Here is a 14738-nt window from a genome sequence, read left to right as displayed (position 1 = left end):
GGGAAAATCAAGTTTTTTAGTAACAACAGATGTACAGTACAACACATTTAGCATTTAAAAATAGCCCATGCTACAAAAGGCATTTTTGCTGATGCAGGGTAGAGGAGTTGAGAAAGAGCAATCAAAGTTGAGTAAATTGTTCTCTTTTAACACTGGGGAGAAAAAGATGGCAAGATTGAATTGTCTCCCTAAATTACTCAATTCAGGCTGTTGCTTGAGGATCTACCTTCAGTCACATGGCAATCATTTAAAGCTAGATTAGAGAAACATCATTAGGATTTGTAGAGATATGATGAGACACGGGCATTAGGCAATTTATGAATGACACTAAAGTATTTCCACTTATTGCATTGGGGAAACAGGACATTAGATGAACAAGACAAGGATGGTAGATTTGTGGGACTCAGTGTGGAAGTGGATACTTGTGGCCAATGTTTTGAATAATCTAGAAATATAAAAAGAATCCCTACAGTGTGGATACAGGTCCTTCGGTTCAGCAACTCCACACCAACCCTGTGAAGAGTACCCATTCCCCTATTACTCTACATTTACCCTTGACTAATGCAGCTAACCTACACTTCCCTGCACACTATGGGCAATTTAGCATAGCCAATTCACCTAACCTGCACATCTTTGGATTGTGGGAAGAAACTGGAGCATCCGGAGGAAACCCACACAGACACAGGGAGAATGTGCAAACTCCATAGAGACAGGCAGTCTCCCAAGGCTGGAATCAATCCCAGATCTCTGGTGCTGTGAGGCAGCAGTGCTAACCACTGAGCTACTGGGATGCCAGGTGAGAAAAGCATTCCCCATTGCATCTTGGCGGCAGCTGCCCCAAGCTTTAGTATGTCCTTCAGGACATAGCCCCGGATCTTGGAACGTGACACTCTGTTGAGGTTAATTCTTTGCAGTGGAAGACCAATCAGTTTTGGGCAGACTTTCACAAGTTGATTGTAGTCCAGGTGCAGTGGATGTTTGGCTTGGGAACAGACCATACAGCACTGATCCCTAAGTAACAGAGCTGTTCAGGATGAATCTTGATAAAAACTGCAGTATCTCTCCCCTAACCTTTGCCTAGGAACTATGTAACAGTCTCTTCCCCACTGCAGTCATCTCAAGAGCAACGTGCAGTGGCAAAGGGAGACCAAGTGTGCATGAAGGATCTATCGGATAATGACCCAAGAAATAGTTGATGCATTGCTGATCATCTTTTAAGATTCTATAGACTCTGCTATAAACTCTGGAACAGTTCCTGTAGATTGAATGATAGCTAATGTAGCCCCACTATTTAAAAAAAGGATGTATAGAGAAAATTGACCGGTTAGCCTGACATTGATAGTAGGGAAAATGCTCGAGTCCATTACAAATGATTTACTAGCAGACGACTTGGAAAATAGTGACAGAATCCGAGAGAGTCAGCAGTGATTTACAAAAGGAAAATCATGCTTGACAAATCTGGATGGTTTTGAGGATGGGGAGTTTATAACGGGGCACCAATAGGTGTAGTTTTCTTAGACTTTCAGAAGGTTTTGATAAGGTTCCCATATAAAAGATCAGCATGTAAAATTAAAGCACATGAGATTGGGGGTAGTGTACTGATATGGCTCGAAAACTGGTTGACACACAGGAAACAAACAGTAGAAGTGAATGGGTCTTAAGTGGCAGGTAGTGACTAGTGGCGTACTAAACTATTTCCAAAATAAATGATATAGATGAGGGAACTGAATGCAATATCTTCAAATTTGCAGATTGCATAAAACTGTGTAGAAGGCAGAACTGTAAGGCAGATGCAGAGCTGCTTCAGTGTGACTTGGACATATTGAAGGAGTGGGCAAGTGCATGACAGATGAAGTACAATGGAATATAGTGTGGATAAATGTAAGCTTGTCTACTTTGGTAGCAAAACAGGAAGTCACATTATCTGAATGGTAACTGATTGAGAAAGAGGGAGGTACAACAAAATCTTGGTATCCTTGGACACCATTCACTGAAAGTAAGCATGCAGGTGGAGTAGGTCATAAAAAAGGCACATAGCATATCAGCAGTGGGGAAAGTTTTTCTCACCCTTTATATATCTAGATTATTCAAAACCCTGGCCCCCATATCTACCTCCACATGAGTCCTACGAATCTACCATCCTCTTGTCTTGTACACCATTCACTGAAAGTAAGCATGCAGGTGGAGTAGATGGCAAAAAAGGCACATGGTATGTCAACCCTTATAATGGAAAGATTCGAGCACAACAGCAGGGATGTTTGCTGCAATTACATTTAGCCTTGGTGAGACCACACCTGGAGTATTGTGTGCAGTTTTGCTTTCCTTACCAGAGAAAGGGAGTTTTGGCTATGGAAGGAGTGCAACAAAGTTTTACCAGACTGATTCCTTGGATAGCAGTACTGGGATATGAAGAAAGATTGAATAATTTAAGACTATATTCGCTGGAGTTTAGAGCAGTGAAGTGAATCTCATTGAATCCTATGAAATGCTAACAGGACTAGGCAGGGTAAACACAAGAAAGATGCAACCAATGATCAGGGAGTGCAGAATCAGGGTCACAGTCTAAGGAAATGGGCTAGGCCAGTTTGGACTGAGAGGAGGAGAAATGACTTCATCCAGAGAGTGGTGAGCCTGTGGAACTCTCTATCCCAGAAGGTAGTTGACACAAAAACATTGGGTGTTTTTAAGAAGGATTTATATATTCGGGTTAAGGACATCAAAGGATATGGGGAGAAAGCAAGGTCAGGGTGCTGAGTTGGATGAATAGCCATGATCATGTTGAATGAGAGAGCAGGCTCAAAGGGCCTTGTGGTCTACTCCTGCTTCTATTTTCTATGTTGCTACGGTTGTGTTAGATTCAATGGAGGGCCCTCTGGAGGTAATGGCCGTTCCTGTGGCTATAACACTATGGATCAAGGTGATCTTCCTCCTGATTAATTGGGCCTGCTTGACAGGCTGTTTAAAATAAACCTAATCTTTTAGGATGACTCATTCATTATTCATTTGACAGCAGCAATGATGCCTATAATAGTGGCTTTGCCAAAGCTGCAATATTTCTGGCTCCCTAATTGTGGTGGCAGCACTAGCAAGTAGGATATTGTCTTCATTCAGTTGCCATTCCTGTGATAGCCTTCAAATAGGCCAGAACTGGTAAAATCCCATTGCCCTGTGCTGGGTTTGACCCAGAATGTGGTACCAGCAACAGAGCTGCACAACTTGAGAACAGTCAGCCCTTTGGATAGGTGGGAAGGTCAGTCACTGTGCTCCCGAGAATGGGAAAATTCACACACTTATTGCATGCATAAAAACACGCCTTGAGGTTGTGAAGTTCTTTTTCACAATTGTTTAAGCCGATGCTTTCTGTAAATTCCATAAAAGTATTGTTTATGAACGTTTTCCTCAAACTTGCAACAAAGTCAAAGCGTTTTAGCTGTAGGCAGAGTATTTCTGGCCAAGAATGCACTCTGTAGCCCTGTTGAAGAGAAAGCAATTGTCAAATAATGCAAAGAAGCATTTTAAATAATTTTCATACAAGACTAAGCATTACTGAAATAAATGGAAGCAAAACAAATACCAAGTTTAATTGTGAATTGTATGCTACATCTTTGGGAACACAGCGGTGTAGTGACAATATTACTAGATGAGGCTAATGTTCTGGGGACAAGCATTCAATTGTTATCATGGGAGGTGGTGAAATAGGAATTCAATAAGAAATGTAGAATGAAAAAACAAGGCTAATGTTGACTATATCACCACTATTGATTGTCACCAAAGCTTGTCTGGTTCACGTACGTCTTTTAGGGAAGAAAATCTGCCATTGTTACCCAGTCTGGACTGCATGTACTTTCAGATCCAGAGTAATGTGGTTGACTCTTACCTGTCCTCTGAGCAGTTACGGATGGGCAATAAATGATGGCCGTCAATAAGTGATGGATGCTCACATCCCAATAATGTTTTATTTTAAAATTACTTGCTAATACAGAAATGACAAATGCCATTTTGGCTGTTTGACATAAATGGATGAATATTTCAATTCAGATTTATTAGTTAAGTACTTACATGTTGAGTTGCTGTCTTTTCTCCACATTGGTCACAATAGCATTTGTTTTCATCATCTAAATTTTGCAATTCAAAGAAGCCATTCAGGGAATTCATCTGGTTAAACATAAATGTTTTCAATGTTAAATCAGAAAAAAAAATCTGGTTTACATATTCTGGATGGTTGCATTAAGGCAATCTAATTTTAAACATATTATGAACAGAGGAGACAATGGCTTTGTCAACAAGTTGTCAAATGTGTTTTACTTTTCAAGGTGAATTATTCCCAGATACTGCTGATTCCATGGCCAGTTTGATGATCAGCAAGCTACTGGGTATTTTGCTAGCTATGCCATCAAACCTCTAACATTATAGGTCAAAAGCTCTATTTATTTTTTTAAAAGTACATTTTTTCACCCAATTTGCGTCTGTGATGATTTGGTGATAGAGTCATAGAGTTATACCGCATGGAAACAGGCCTGTTGGTCCAACGTGTCCATGCTGACCAGATACCCTAACTTAATCTAGTCCCATTTGCCAGCACTTGGCCCATATTCCTCTAAACCCTTCCTATTCATATACCCATCCAGATGCCTTTTAAACGCTGTAATTGTACCAGCCTCCACCACTTCCTCTCGCAGTTCATTCCATACATGCACCACCCTCTGCATGACAAAATTGCCTCTTAGATTCCTTTAAAATTTTTCCTCTCTCACCCTAAACTATGTTGGGTATTAAGACTAGATGACCATATGATATAGGAGCAGAATTAGACCATTCAGCCCATCAAGTCTGTTCTGCTATTCGATCATGGCTGATTACATTTCTCAACTCCATTCTCCTGCCTTCTCCCTGTAACCTTTGATCCCCTAACTAACCAAGAATCTATTATCATTGTCTTAAATAGTGACTTGATCTCCACAGAAATGAGTTCCACAGATTGACTACCCTCTGGTTGAAGACATTATTCTTCATCTCAGTTTGAAAGGGTCATGCCTTCACTCTGAGTCTGTGCCCTCAGGTCCTAGTCTCTCCCACTAGTGAAAACATCTTCACATCCCCTCTATCCAGGCCTCTGAGTCTTCTGCATGTTTCCATGAAATGCCTGTCATTCTTTTCAATTCCATCAAGTATAGACCCAGCGTCCTCTACTGCTCCTCATGTGATAAGCCCTTCAGCCATGTGATCATGTTTGTAAACCTCCTCTGGACCCCCTTTAAAGCCATCAATTCCTTCTATAGACATGGCACCTAAAAACTGCTCACAATAATCCAAATGCGGTCTGAGCAGAGCTTTATACAACCTCAGCAGCACATCTGTGCTCTTTTACTCTTGCCCTCTTGAAATTAATGCTAACATTGCACTTGCTTTCCTAATTGCCACTGGACATGGACATTAACCTGAAGAGAATTCTGATCATGAACTCCAAAGTCACCTTGTACTTCAGATTTCTGAAGACATTGCCCATTTAGAAAATAGTCTATGCCTCTATTCTTCCCACCAAATTACAATATCTCACACTTTCCCACATTTATATTTTGTCTGCTGTTTCTTTGCCCAGTCTCCTAGCCCATTCAAGTTCTTATGCAGCCTCCTGCTGCTGCAAAACTACCCATCATTCTACTATCTTTGTGTCATCTGCAAACTTAGCAACAATGCCCTCAGTTCTTTCATTCATATTGTTTATGTATAACATGAATAGTTGTGATTCCAAAACTGACCCCAATAAAACTCTACTAGTCACAGGCTGCTATCCCAAAAAAAACACTTAATTCCCACTATTTTCCTTTTGCTAGTCAACCAATCCTCTAACCATGCCAGTACCTTGTTCTGATACCATCAGCTCTTATGTTATTTAACAGCCTCCAGTGTAGTACTTTGTCAAAATCCTTCTGTAAATCCAAATAAATCATGTCCGTTGGCTTCCCTTGATTGAACCTGTTCATTACCTCCTCAAAGAATTCCAACAGATTGGTCAAATATGACCTCCCCTTTGCGAAGCTGTGTTGACTCGGCCCTATTCTGTATTACAATGCACTTCCAAGTACTCTGCAATCTCATTCTTAATAATAATCTCTAAATTTTAAACAATGAATCAAGCCTAACCAGCCTATCATTTCCCATCTTCTGCCTCCCTCTCTTCTTAAACTGGAGTGTTATGATAGCACTTATTCAGTCCTCTGGAACACTCCCTGACTCCAGTGATTCCTGAGAGGTCATCACCAATGCCTCCACAATCTCTTCCTTCAGAACATGGGGGTGTAGTCTGTCTGGTCCAGATGATTAATCCACCTTCAGACCTTTCAGCTTCCCCAGTACCTTCTCCTTAGCGATGGCCATGGCACTCACCTCTGCCTGACTCTTCAAGTTCTGGTATGTTCCACTATGAAGACTGTTGCAAAATACTGATTCAGTTTCTCAGCCATTTTTTAAAATCCCCTATTCCTAATTCTCCAGCCTCATTTTCCAGCGGTCCACTGTCCATTGCAGCAGAGATACGGGTTTGATTCGAGCCTCAAGTGATTGTCTGTGTGGAGTTTGTACATTCTCCTCATGTCTGCGTTGCTTTCCTCTGGGTGCTCTGATTTCCTCCCCCAATCCAGAGATGTTTAGGTTTGGTAGTTTGTCCATGCTAAATTGCCCATAGTGTTCAGGGATGCGCAGGCTAGGTGGATTAGCCATGGGAAATGCAGGGTTACAGAGGTGGAATGGGGGTGTGGGTTGGGTCTGGGTGGGATGCTTTTTGGAGGGACAGTGTGGACTCAAGGGGTTGAATGGCTTCCCCACTGTAGGGATTTCATGATTCCACTCTCACTTCTCTCTTAATTTTCCTATGTATATCGAAATAAAAACATTTGCAATCTATATTACAAGCTAGCATACCTCATATTTCATCACCACACCCTACCAATGCTTTTTTGGTTGTCTTTGCTGGCTTTTAAAGGTTTCTCAATCCCAATTCTGGAAAAACACACTTATTTCATTAATGTCCTTTAAAGAAGGACATAGCACCCTTACCTGGTCTCCGGACTCCGGACTCACCTCAATCTGGTTCATTCTTTAACTTCTCTCTGGGTCTTTAGGAATGGACAATAAATGCTGGCCTAGCCAGCAATGCCACATCCAATCAAGAATAATTTTATTTTTAAAATGGTGGTGTAGCTACAACCAAACTGGTGGATGGATTTTACTTAGAAGTGGCAGGCCAACGATTACTGTGGAAAATAAAAGCTCATGGTTTGGGGGTAGCAAGTCAGTATGGATAGAATATTAGCTGGGTAACGGAAAACAGAGAGTAGGCATAAGTGGGTCTTTTTCAGCTTGGCAATATTTAATGAGTGGTGTGTTACAGGGATCAGATCTAGGACCTCAATTGTTCATAAATTTATAAATGATTTGGATGAAGGGTCCAGAATTTTATTTTTCAAATTTGTGGAAGACGCAAAGTTGAGTAAGGAAGTAAATTATGAAGAGGACCTAAGGAGGTTCTAAAAGATAGAGATAGATTAATTGAGTGGATAAAGTTTAACAAATGGAGTATAACCTGTGAAAATATGAAATTTATTTTGGCAGCATGAATAAAAAGAGAAGCATATTATATATATGATTAGAGATTGCAGGGCTCTGAGATGCAGAAGGATAAGGGTGCCCTGGTGCATAAATCATAAAAAGGTCACTGTGCAGTTAAAGCAAATAGAATCACAGAATCCCTACAGTGTGGAGAGAGGCCATTTGACCAATCAAGTCTGCACTCACCCTCCGAGAAGCATCCCATCCAGATCCACTCCTTCACTCTAACCCCATATTTCCCATGGCCAATTCACCAGCACATCCCTGGGCTATACAGGGCAATTCTGTTTTTTCAGCATGGCCAACTTGCACATCTTTGGAGTGTGGAAGGAAACTGGAGAACCTGAAGGTAACCCATATAACAACACAAAGAATGTGCAAACTTTACACAGCTGCCTGAGGGTGGAATCGAGCGTGGGTCTCTGGTGCTGTGAGGCAGCAGTGCTAACCACTGTACCATCCTATCATTAGAATCCCTACAGTGCAGAAAGAGGCCATTTATTAGGAACACTAATAAAATATTGTCATTTGTTTTGAAGGGAATTGAATACAAACAAAGTGAAGTTATGCTTCAGTTAAACAGAACACTAGTGAGACCACATCTGAAGAGTTTTGTAAAGTATTGTTCACCCGAATATAGGAAGGATGTAAGTGCATTGGAAGTAGTTCAAAGATCATTTATCAGACTAACACTTGGAATGGGTAGGTTATTTTATATGGAATGGTTTGACAGGCTAGGCTTCGATCTGGTAGAACTTAGAACAGTCAAGTGGCAAATTCTGAAAAACAAAAGATCCTGAGAGGTCTTGACAGGTTGAGTGCAGAGAGATTGTTTCCTCTTATGGGAGAATCAAGAACTAGGGTTCATGATTTAAAAATAAAGGGTCTTTAAAATTAGGTGTTTGCCTTTTTAAAATGATTTTTTTGAATATTACTTTTTCTCACAGAGGTTTGAGAGTCTCGAGTCCCAAAATGCTAATTCTTTGTTCTTTTTTTTAAATTTGCAATATTGATCATTTAAAGAGAAAGCATTCATATTTTGAGATATTGGTTGTGTCATAACAATGATGTGATTGGTCTTATTCAGTTTAACTTTGTAGAAAGTGTACATAAGTTTAGACTTGCGTAAATATTGATTTTATCATCAATGTCTAGATTTCAGAATTCATTGAAACTATTAGCTAAAATCAACCATTAATAATTTTCGCTAAACTGTGTCATGATGCTTGATTATTGAACAACATCCTAGAATTATCAAAGTTAGGGGAAATTGTGCTAACTAAAAAGCCATTCGAGATTGCAATTAGCATTAGGTTCAATAGCCAAGCATCAAAATCAAACATGAAGGGTCAAATCCATATCGGACTCCTAAAACATGTCACATGGGATTTAAAAAGTAACACTTACTACATTCTTATAACATTTCCCCGATGAAGGTTCGTAAAGCGAAAGAGGAATAGTGAGCATGTGTCCAATCTGCTGGAATTCATTTTGGCATTTTAAACATATTCCATATTCCTCAGTGGTTAGCACATGCAAATCATCAACAAATTTGCTCTGTAAAATAAACAGAAAATGTAGTTACATATTAATGTGCGTCACTTTTCAATTCTCTTCCAGCAGCATTGTGATTTTGGTGCAATGGATCCAAATTTGCACTCAATTGTCAAAGTGAGATCAAATGCCTTGTATCTCCAAGAAAGGTACACCAAAATATATCATAGTCTATGAAGCAAGAGATTTTACTGTCTCAATTTCCAAATGATAGAGTGTTCTTCAACAGGAGTTTGCACCGTTAAGCTGCAGTAATGCCATCAGTCACAGAAGCAGCTGATCACATAAATACATTTTCACAGACAGTAAATCGGGAAATGAAAAGCAATAAAACCAAATCTATATTTACACAGAGAAATAAATATTGGGATACACATAAGACTCTGAAAGGTTATGAACATCTTATTTCTCTTGTTAATTATTTTGAAAGTGTAATTAATTAACATTGGAGAAATGTATCAACATTTTTCAAATTCACCAAGGTTCCTTGGACAGCACCTTCCACACCTGCAACCACTACCATGTAGAAGGACAAGGTTGGCAGATATAAGGTAACACTACCCATTGCAAGTTCCCCTCCAAGCCATTCACCATCTTGATTTCATTCCTTCAGTGTGACTGGGTCAAACTGGGATTCCCTACCTAACATCATTGTGGTTGTCGCTACAACAAAGAGCCTATAGCAGTTCCAAAAGGGATATCAGCACCACCTTTCCAAGGGACAAGTAAGACTATGCAATAAATGCTGCTCCTGCCAGTGACACCTATATCCCAAGAAAAAATTATTATTCTACAGCCAGATGAATTGTTCAAAAAATACTTGGTTCTCAGAGTGTCCACAAAGGTCAGGAGCAGACCTTCTGGGGTCAACAGCGATCACTAACTGAGAATACATTCTATTCAATGACTAGGAAGTGTTTTCTATCCTTGCAGCTGGATTTTCCTGCACTGGCTGCAGTAGTGATCTCTCATCCTAACCATTCAAGTTGAGCAATGAAGAAGATAAATGATGGAGAGTTCACATCAACATCTGCTGTATTGAGTAAAGACTTTTAAAGGGTTGTAATGGTGGACGAAATTGATATTGATAGTCGAGGCATGTGGGGGGTATAAGGGGAGGGGCAACCACCATCAGAAATTAACAGCAAAATAATACAAGAGTAAATACTGGGTGATTTTTCTCACAAGATCCGAGACACTACTTGAAAATAGCAGATTCAGTAGATGAGAATAGTATTGTGATCGAAGTGATGTCCTCCATTGATGAGCAACTTACTGGCACTCACTCATGAAGAACACTATTTGGATGATGTAATATTAGACTGTCTAATTCCTAATGAGTCTTTAACACAGCAGAGGAGTCTTTGGAAGGAAAATCTGTGAACACCTTTGAACATCTATGTCTACTTTGATCCGCCCCAACAAATTGATGCAATGGTATGATAGAAGAATAAAATAATAACATTTTCCCATGCTTACATGTGGTGTCTTCTTCAATTGATCCTCTAGTAGATTACAGAGTGAACGGAAGAGTTCCTCAGCATCCATCTGACTCCCCACTTAAAATAAATGTAGAGACAAAACACTTTAAACATTTGGGAATATTATACATTAATCATTCAAGTATGTCTGTACCTTATGAAAATTATTATATGCTATAAAATGATCACATTCTTTAAGAATCTAAACTAGCAATAAGTCTGAGGATATACATTGTGGACTGATGTGGGTGTAGAAGAGAGTATCTCCGCTGATCTTTCATTATGTTGCACTGTATCACAGTTCGAACGGTTCTGTTCCTGTGAAGTGCCTTGAGACTTTTTCTTCCATTAAAGGCACAATAGAAATGCTAGTTATTAATGAACAAAGATGATGGTCTGAGATTAGGAATTTGCTAGATAGAGAATTGTGTTTGGGGGTAAGTTTGGGTGGGATGAGGATCAGTAACAACATGTCCTGTGACCTCACCTCAGAAAATATTAGTACATCAGTGTGCTTCAGTCTCACCCAAGACATTATTACCAATAAAGCAGTATTTCAAATGAAACTTAATTTATTGCATTTCTTTTTATTTCCTAAACCAATTTCATCAGATCTTTTGTGCACTCCTTGATCAATAGATAAAGTCGCATTAAATATCCTAACTGAAATGGATACTATACTTACCATTAATATGGTTTGACCTCAAGGACTTAATAAATTTTTCAGGTGATATAGTTCTCTCGGTTTTGTTTTGTAGATGCTGGAAAACTTTGCCAAGGTGATACAGAATGTGGTTCTTGTCTTTTTTCAAAAGGCCTTTCCTAAAATAGGGAAACAAATAAACTTCATACACTTAAATCTAACTGAACAGAATTCTGTTCAATATAGTAAACAGGGATGGACAAAATAAAACGGAGAGGCCATGACATTGGTGAAAACTGGCCTGTTTTATTTCAGAACAGACCTGTTGGATCACAATGTATAATTAGAAACAATGTAAAGAATTTTGGCACTTTAAATATCAAAGTACTCCACAGCAAATAGTTTATATTAGTTATAACATTAATTTCCTTTACATTCAGTTTTCTGCATCATGACCATTGCTTTACAGTCAACAAGTTGAAGATAATTGCAGGAGTAACAGCAAACACTGTGCTACATAATGCACAGGCATTTGCTTCAATTCTGCACAAGTTGATAGGAGCAGAGTGTGGTTAAGGCAACAGTCAGGCTGCAGGCTAATTATGTAAATCCCAATCATTAATGAATTTATTTCACTAAGTATCCATTGTCCTCTACTGAAGGGCTTAAACACATGCTATGCACAGCACCCTGCTGCCCTCTGACCTTGTACTGAACAACACCTCTTTATATTAGATGCAGTGCTGACAGCAAAGTACATCACAGCTAAGCCTGATCCTTTAGCTGACCAACATCCGCATACATAACCTGAGGGGTAATACAATTAGGCCTGGCTGATTTAGGTTCCCCATGGGAGACTGATTAGAAAGGTTAGATCTCATGGAATACAGGGAGAACTAGCCATTTGGATACAGATCTGGCTCAAAGGTAGAAGACAGAGGCTGGTGGTGAAGGGTTGTTTTTCAGACTGGAGGCCTGTGACCAGTGGAGTGTCACAAGGATCGGTGCTGGGTCCTCTACTTTTTGTCATTTACATAAATGATTTGGATGGGAGCATAAAAGGCACAGTTAGTAAGTTTGCAGATGACACCACAATTTGCAACATTTCAGAGGCATTTGGATGGGTATATGAATAGGAAGGGTTTGGAGCCTTGTGGCGCGGGTGCTGGCAGGTGGGACTAGATTGGGTTGGGATATCTGGTCGGCATGGATGGGTTGGACTGAAGGGTCTGTTTCCGTGTTGTACATCTCTGTGACTTTATGACTCCATGTAAAAATGTCTAAGCATTTGTGTTGTGACTTTACTACGCCTGATTGTGTTTGGTTACCTCCAACGAGTTTCAGAATAAAAGCTTGGAGACTGCTAGTCTGTACTATGGGACACTGGGTACCATCTTTGTCAAATAAACAGTTGTGGGAACTCTTGATGTATCACAACAGTGTTAAACATATCTTGCCATTCACTTCCATTTTTAATGCTTCACATAATTTGTGATTACAATGTGAGCATTAAAATTAGATAACTGACTCCTTGTAATGTATTCTTTAATTAATATAATTGTGTTAACTGATTTAATCTTAATCTTTAAATCAGAAGTGAATCAGAAAATGGCAGGTCACTAACAGCTCCAGTATTAAGTTAAAAATCACACAACACCAGGTTATAGTCCAACAGGTTTAATTGGAAGCACACTAGCTTTCGGAGCGTCGCTCCTTCATCAGGTGGTATTGAAGGGATCAATCCTAACACACAGAATTTAGAGCAAAAATTTACAATGTGATGTAACTGAAATTATACATTGAAAAACTGATTGTCTGTTAAGCCTTTCATCTGTTAGAATACAGTGATAGTTTCACTTCTTTCATGTGTAAATCACAAAACCTTTTTTTTAAAAGTTGCATTCTCGGGTTAGCTGTTAACAATGGTGATAGCTAGACAATATGTTGAAGGTGTTGGCCCCCTGTGTTCTCTGTCTATGCCATGATGTTTAGATTGATTCTAATCTAAAAAGTGAAGTAGCTGAGTTTTACATGAATTCATGCAGTTTCTAAGCTCAGAGTTCAATTCAGCTCCAGTATTGTTCTTTATACAAAGACTTGAATCACTCCCCAACAACACTATGGGTGTACGTACCCCACATGGACTATAGTTCATGTGGAGTATGTACTATAGTAGGTTAAGAGGGCAGCTAATCACCATTCTATCAAGGACAATTAGGAATGGACTATAAATATTGATCCAGAGAGTCCCACATTCAACAGGTGAATATTTTAAAAGACCTGCCAGTAGATGGCACTGCTACCCAACAATTGGCAAAACTGCAGGCTGCAGCCTGAATTGACAACCAGGTTTATCATCAATCCTTATTTCAGAAACTTAAGTCATTAACACAATTTGCAAGTAATACACAATTGACGTTGACATCAATAAAAATTGCAATTGATAAGCGGAATGTACCCTGACTCTACTTATCTGCCTTTGTTCTGATTCCCTTGATATTCTTATTGAAACAAATGTTTAATAATATCTATCTTAAAAACCTCACTTGATTCAATATTTTGGGGGGTTGTTTAAAATTTCCACTAGCTTCTGTGTAAGAAAAAAAGAATCTTTCTTCCAGATTTTAAGATTTAGTCCCTAAAATATCCTCCAGAGGAAATACTTTTTCTGATTCAGCTCTCTTTATACTTAAGTCCTCAATTAGATCTCTTCTCTATCATCTAAACATAAGGAAATATATATCAAGTTCATGCAATCTATGCTCTCGACTTAACTTCTTAAATTCTGGTAGCATGCTGGTAAATCACTGTAAGGTCAAAGTATATTTACAAATATCTATAAAAAGTTCTGCCTGTCAGTTCCATTAATCACTGTTAAGGTTACCTCTGATCAATATTTTACATCATTCTCCATCCACATCTCTTTCTCTGGACCAACTTTATTTTCCCTCATTTTAACCCTACTCCTAATAAACTACTGATTACCTAACTCCACCTACTTCATGTTAGCTGGCAGTGTCAAATCCTTTAAATCTAACATCAGTACCCCTTTCAAAAACTCAACTGTCCTTGCAAATTACTGTCCCAATTTCCAACCTCCTTTTGGTCTTCATGGTCCTTGAATATGTTGACACCTCCCACCTCCTTTCCAGACTTTCCTGGAACCTTGAATGTCTGAAATCGGGTTCCTGTCCCTGCCATAGCACCTCTTATCAAAGTCACGGCTTCCATTCACTGTGACTGGCAAAGGTCTCTGCCTGTTTGCTGCCTTTAGCACAGGTGATCACTCCATCTTCCTCTAATGCCTTTCCTTTGTTGTTAAGGGTATGATAGCGCTGACCTGGTTCCATTTTTACAACAATCTAACAATAACCAGAGAATCACATTCTTTTCCTTTCCCCACAATGTCACCTCTGGTGTATCCTAAGGATAATTCGTTGGTCTCTTTCTAT

The 14738-nt window shown here is 39.3% G+C and overlaps 1 protein-coding gene across 4 annotated transcripts in view; it reads right to left on the bottom strand.

Annotated features, from left to right (window-relative positions):
* The window catches only part of LOC122547141 (ubl carboxyl-terminal hydrolase 18-like), a 44628-nt gene that overhangs the window by 12052 nt on the left and 17838 nt on the right, over nt 1-14738 (bottom strand). For 3 of the 4 annotated variants that reach the window (XM_087993717.1, XM_087993716.1, XM_087993715.1), the window contains exons 5-9: nt 11329-11465; nt 10642-10721; nt 9016-9165; nt 4060-4155; nt 3314-3472 (exon numbers count right to left, since the gene is read on the bottom strand). In XM_087993717.1, the coding sequence (XP_087849843.1) occupies nt 3314-3472; nt 4060-4155; nt 9016-9165; nt 10642-10721; nt 11329-11465 (622 nt within the window). The remainder of the gene's footprint in view (nt 1-3313; nt 3473-4059; nt 4156-9015; nt 9166-10641; nt 10722-11328; nt 11466-14738) is intronic. The other variant, XM_087993718.1, reaches the window with a different exon arrangement.

The sequence above is a fragment of the Chiloscyllium plagiosum genome, unplaced genomic scaffold (assembly GCF_037043375.1).
Source record: "Chiloscyllium plagiosum isolate Xiang-an unplaced genomic scaffold, Cpla_swu_hap1 HiC_scaffold_13, whole genome shotgun sequence".
Classification (NCBI taxonomy): domain Eukaryota; kingdom Metazoa; phylum Chordata; class Chondrichthyes; order Orectolobiformes; family Hemiscylliidae; genus Chiloscyllium; species Chiloscyllium plagiosum.
Note: the sequence above shows the minus strand (reverse complement) of the source record. Positions and strands in the feature narration are given on the sequence as shown.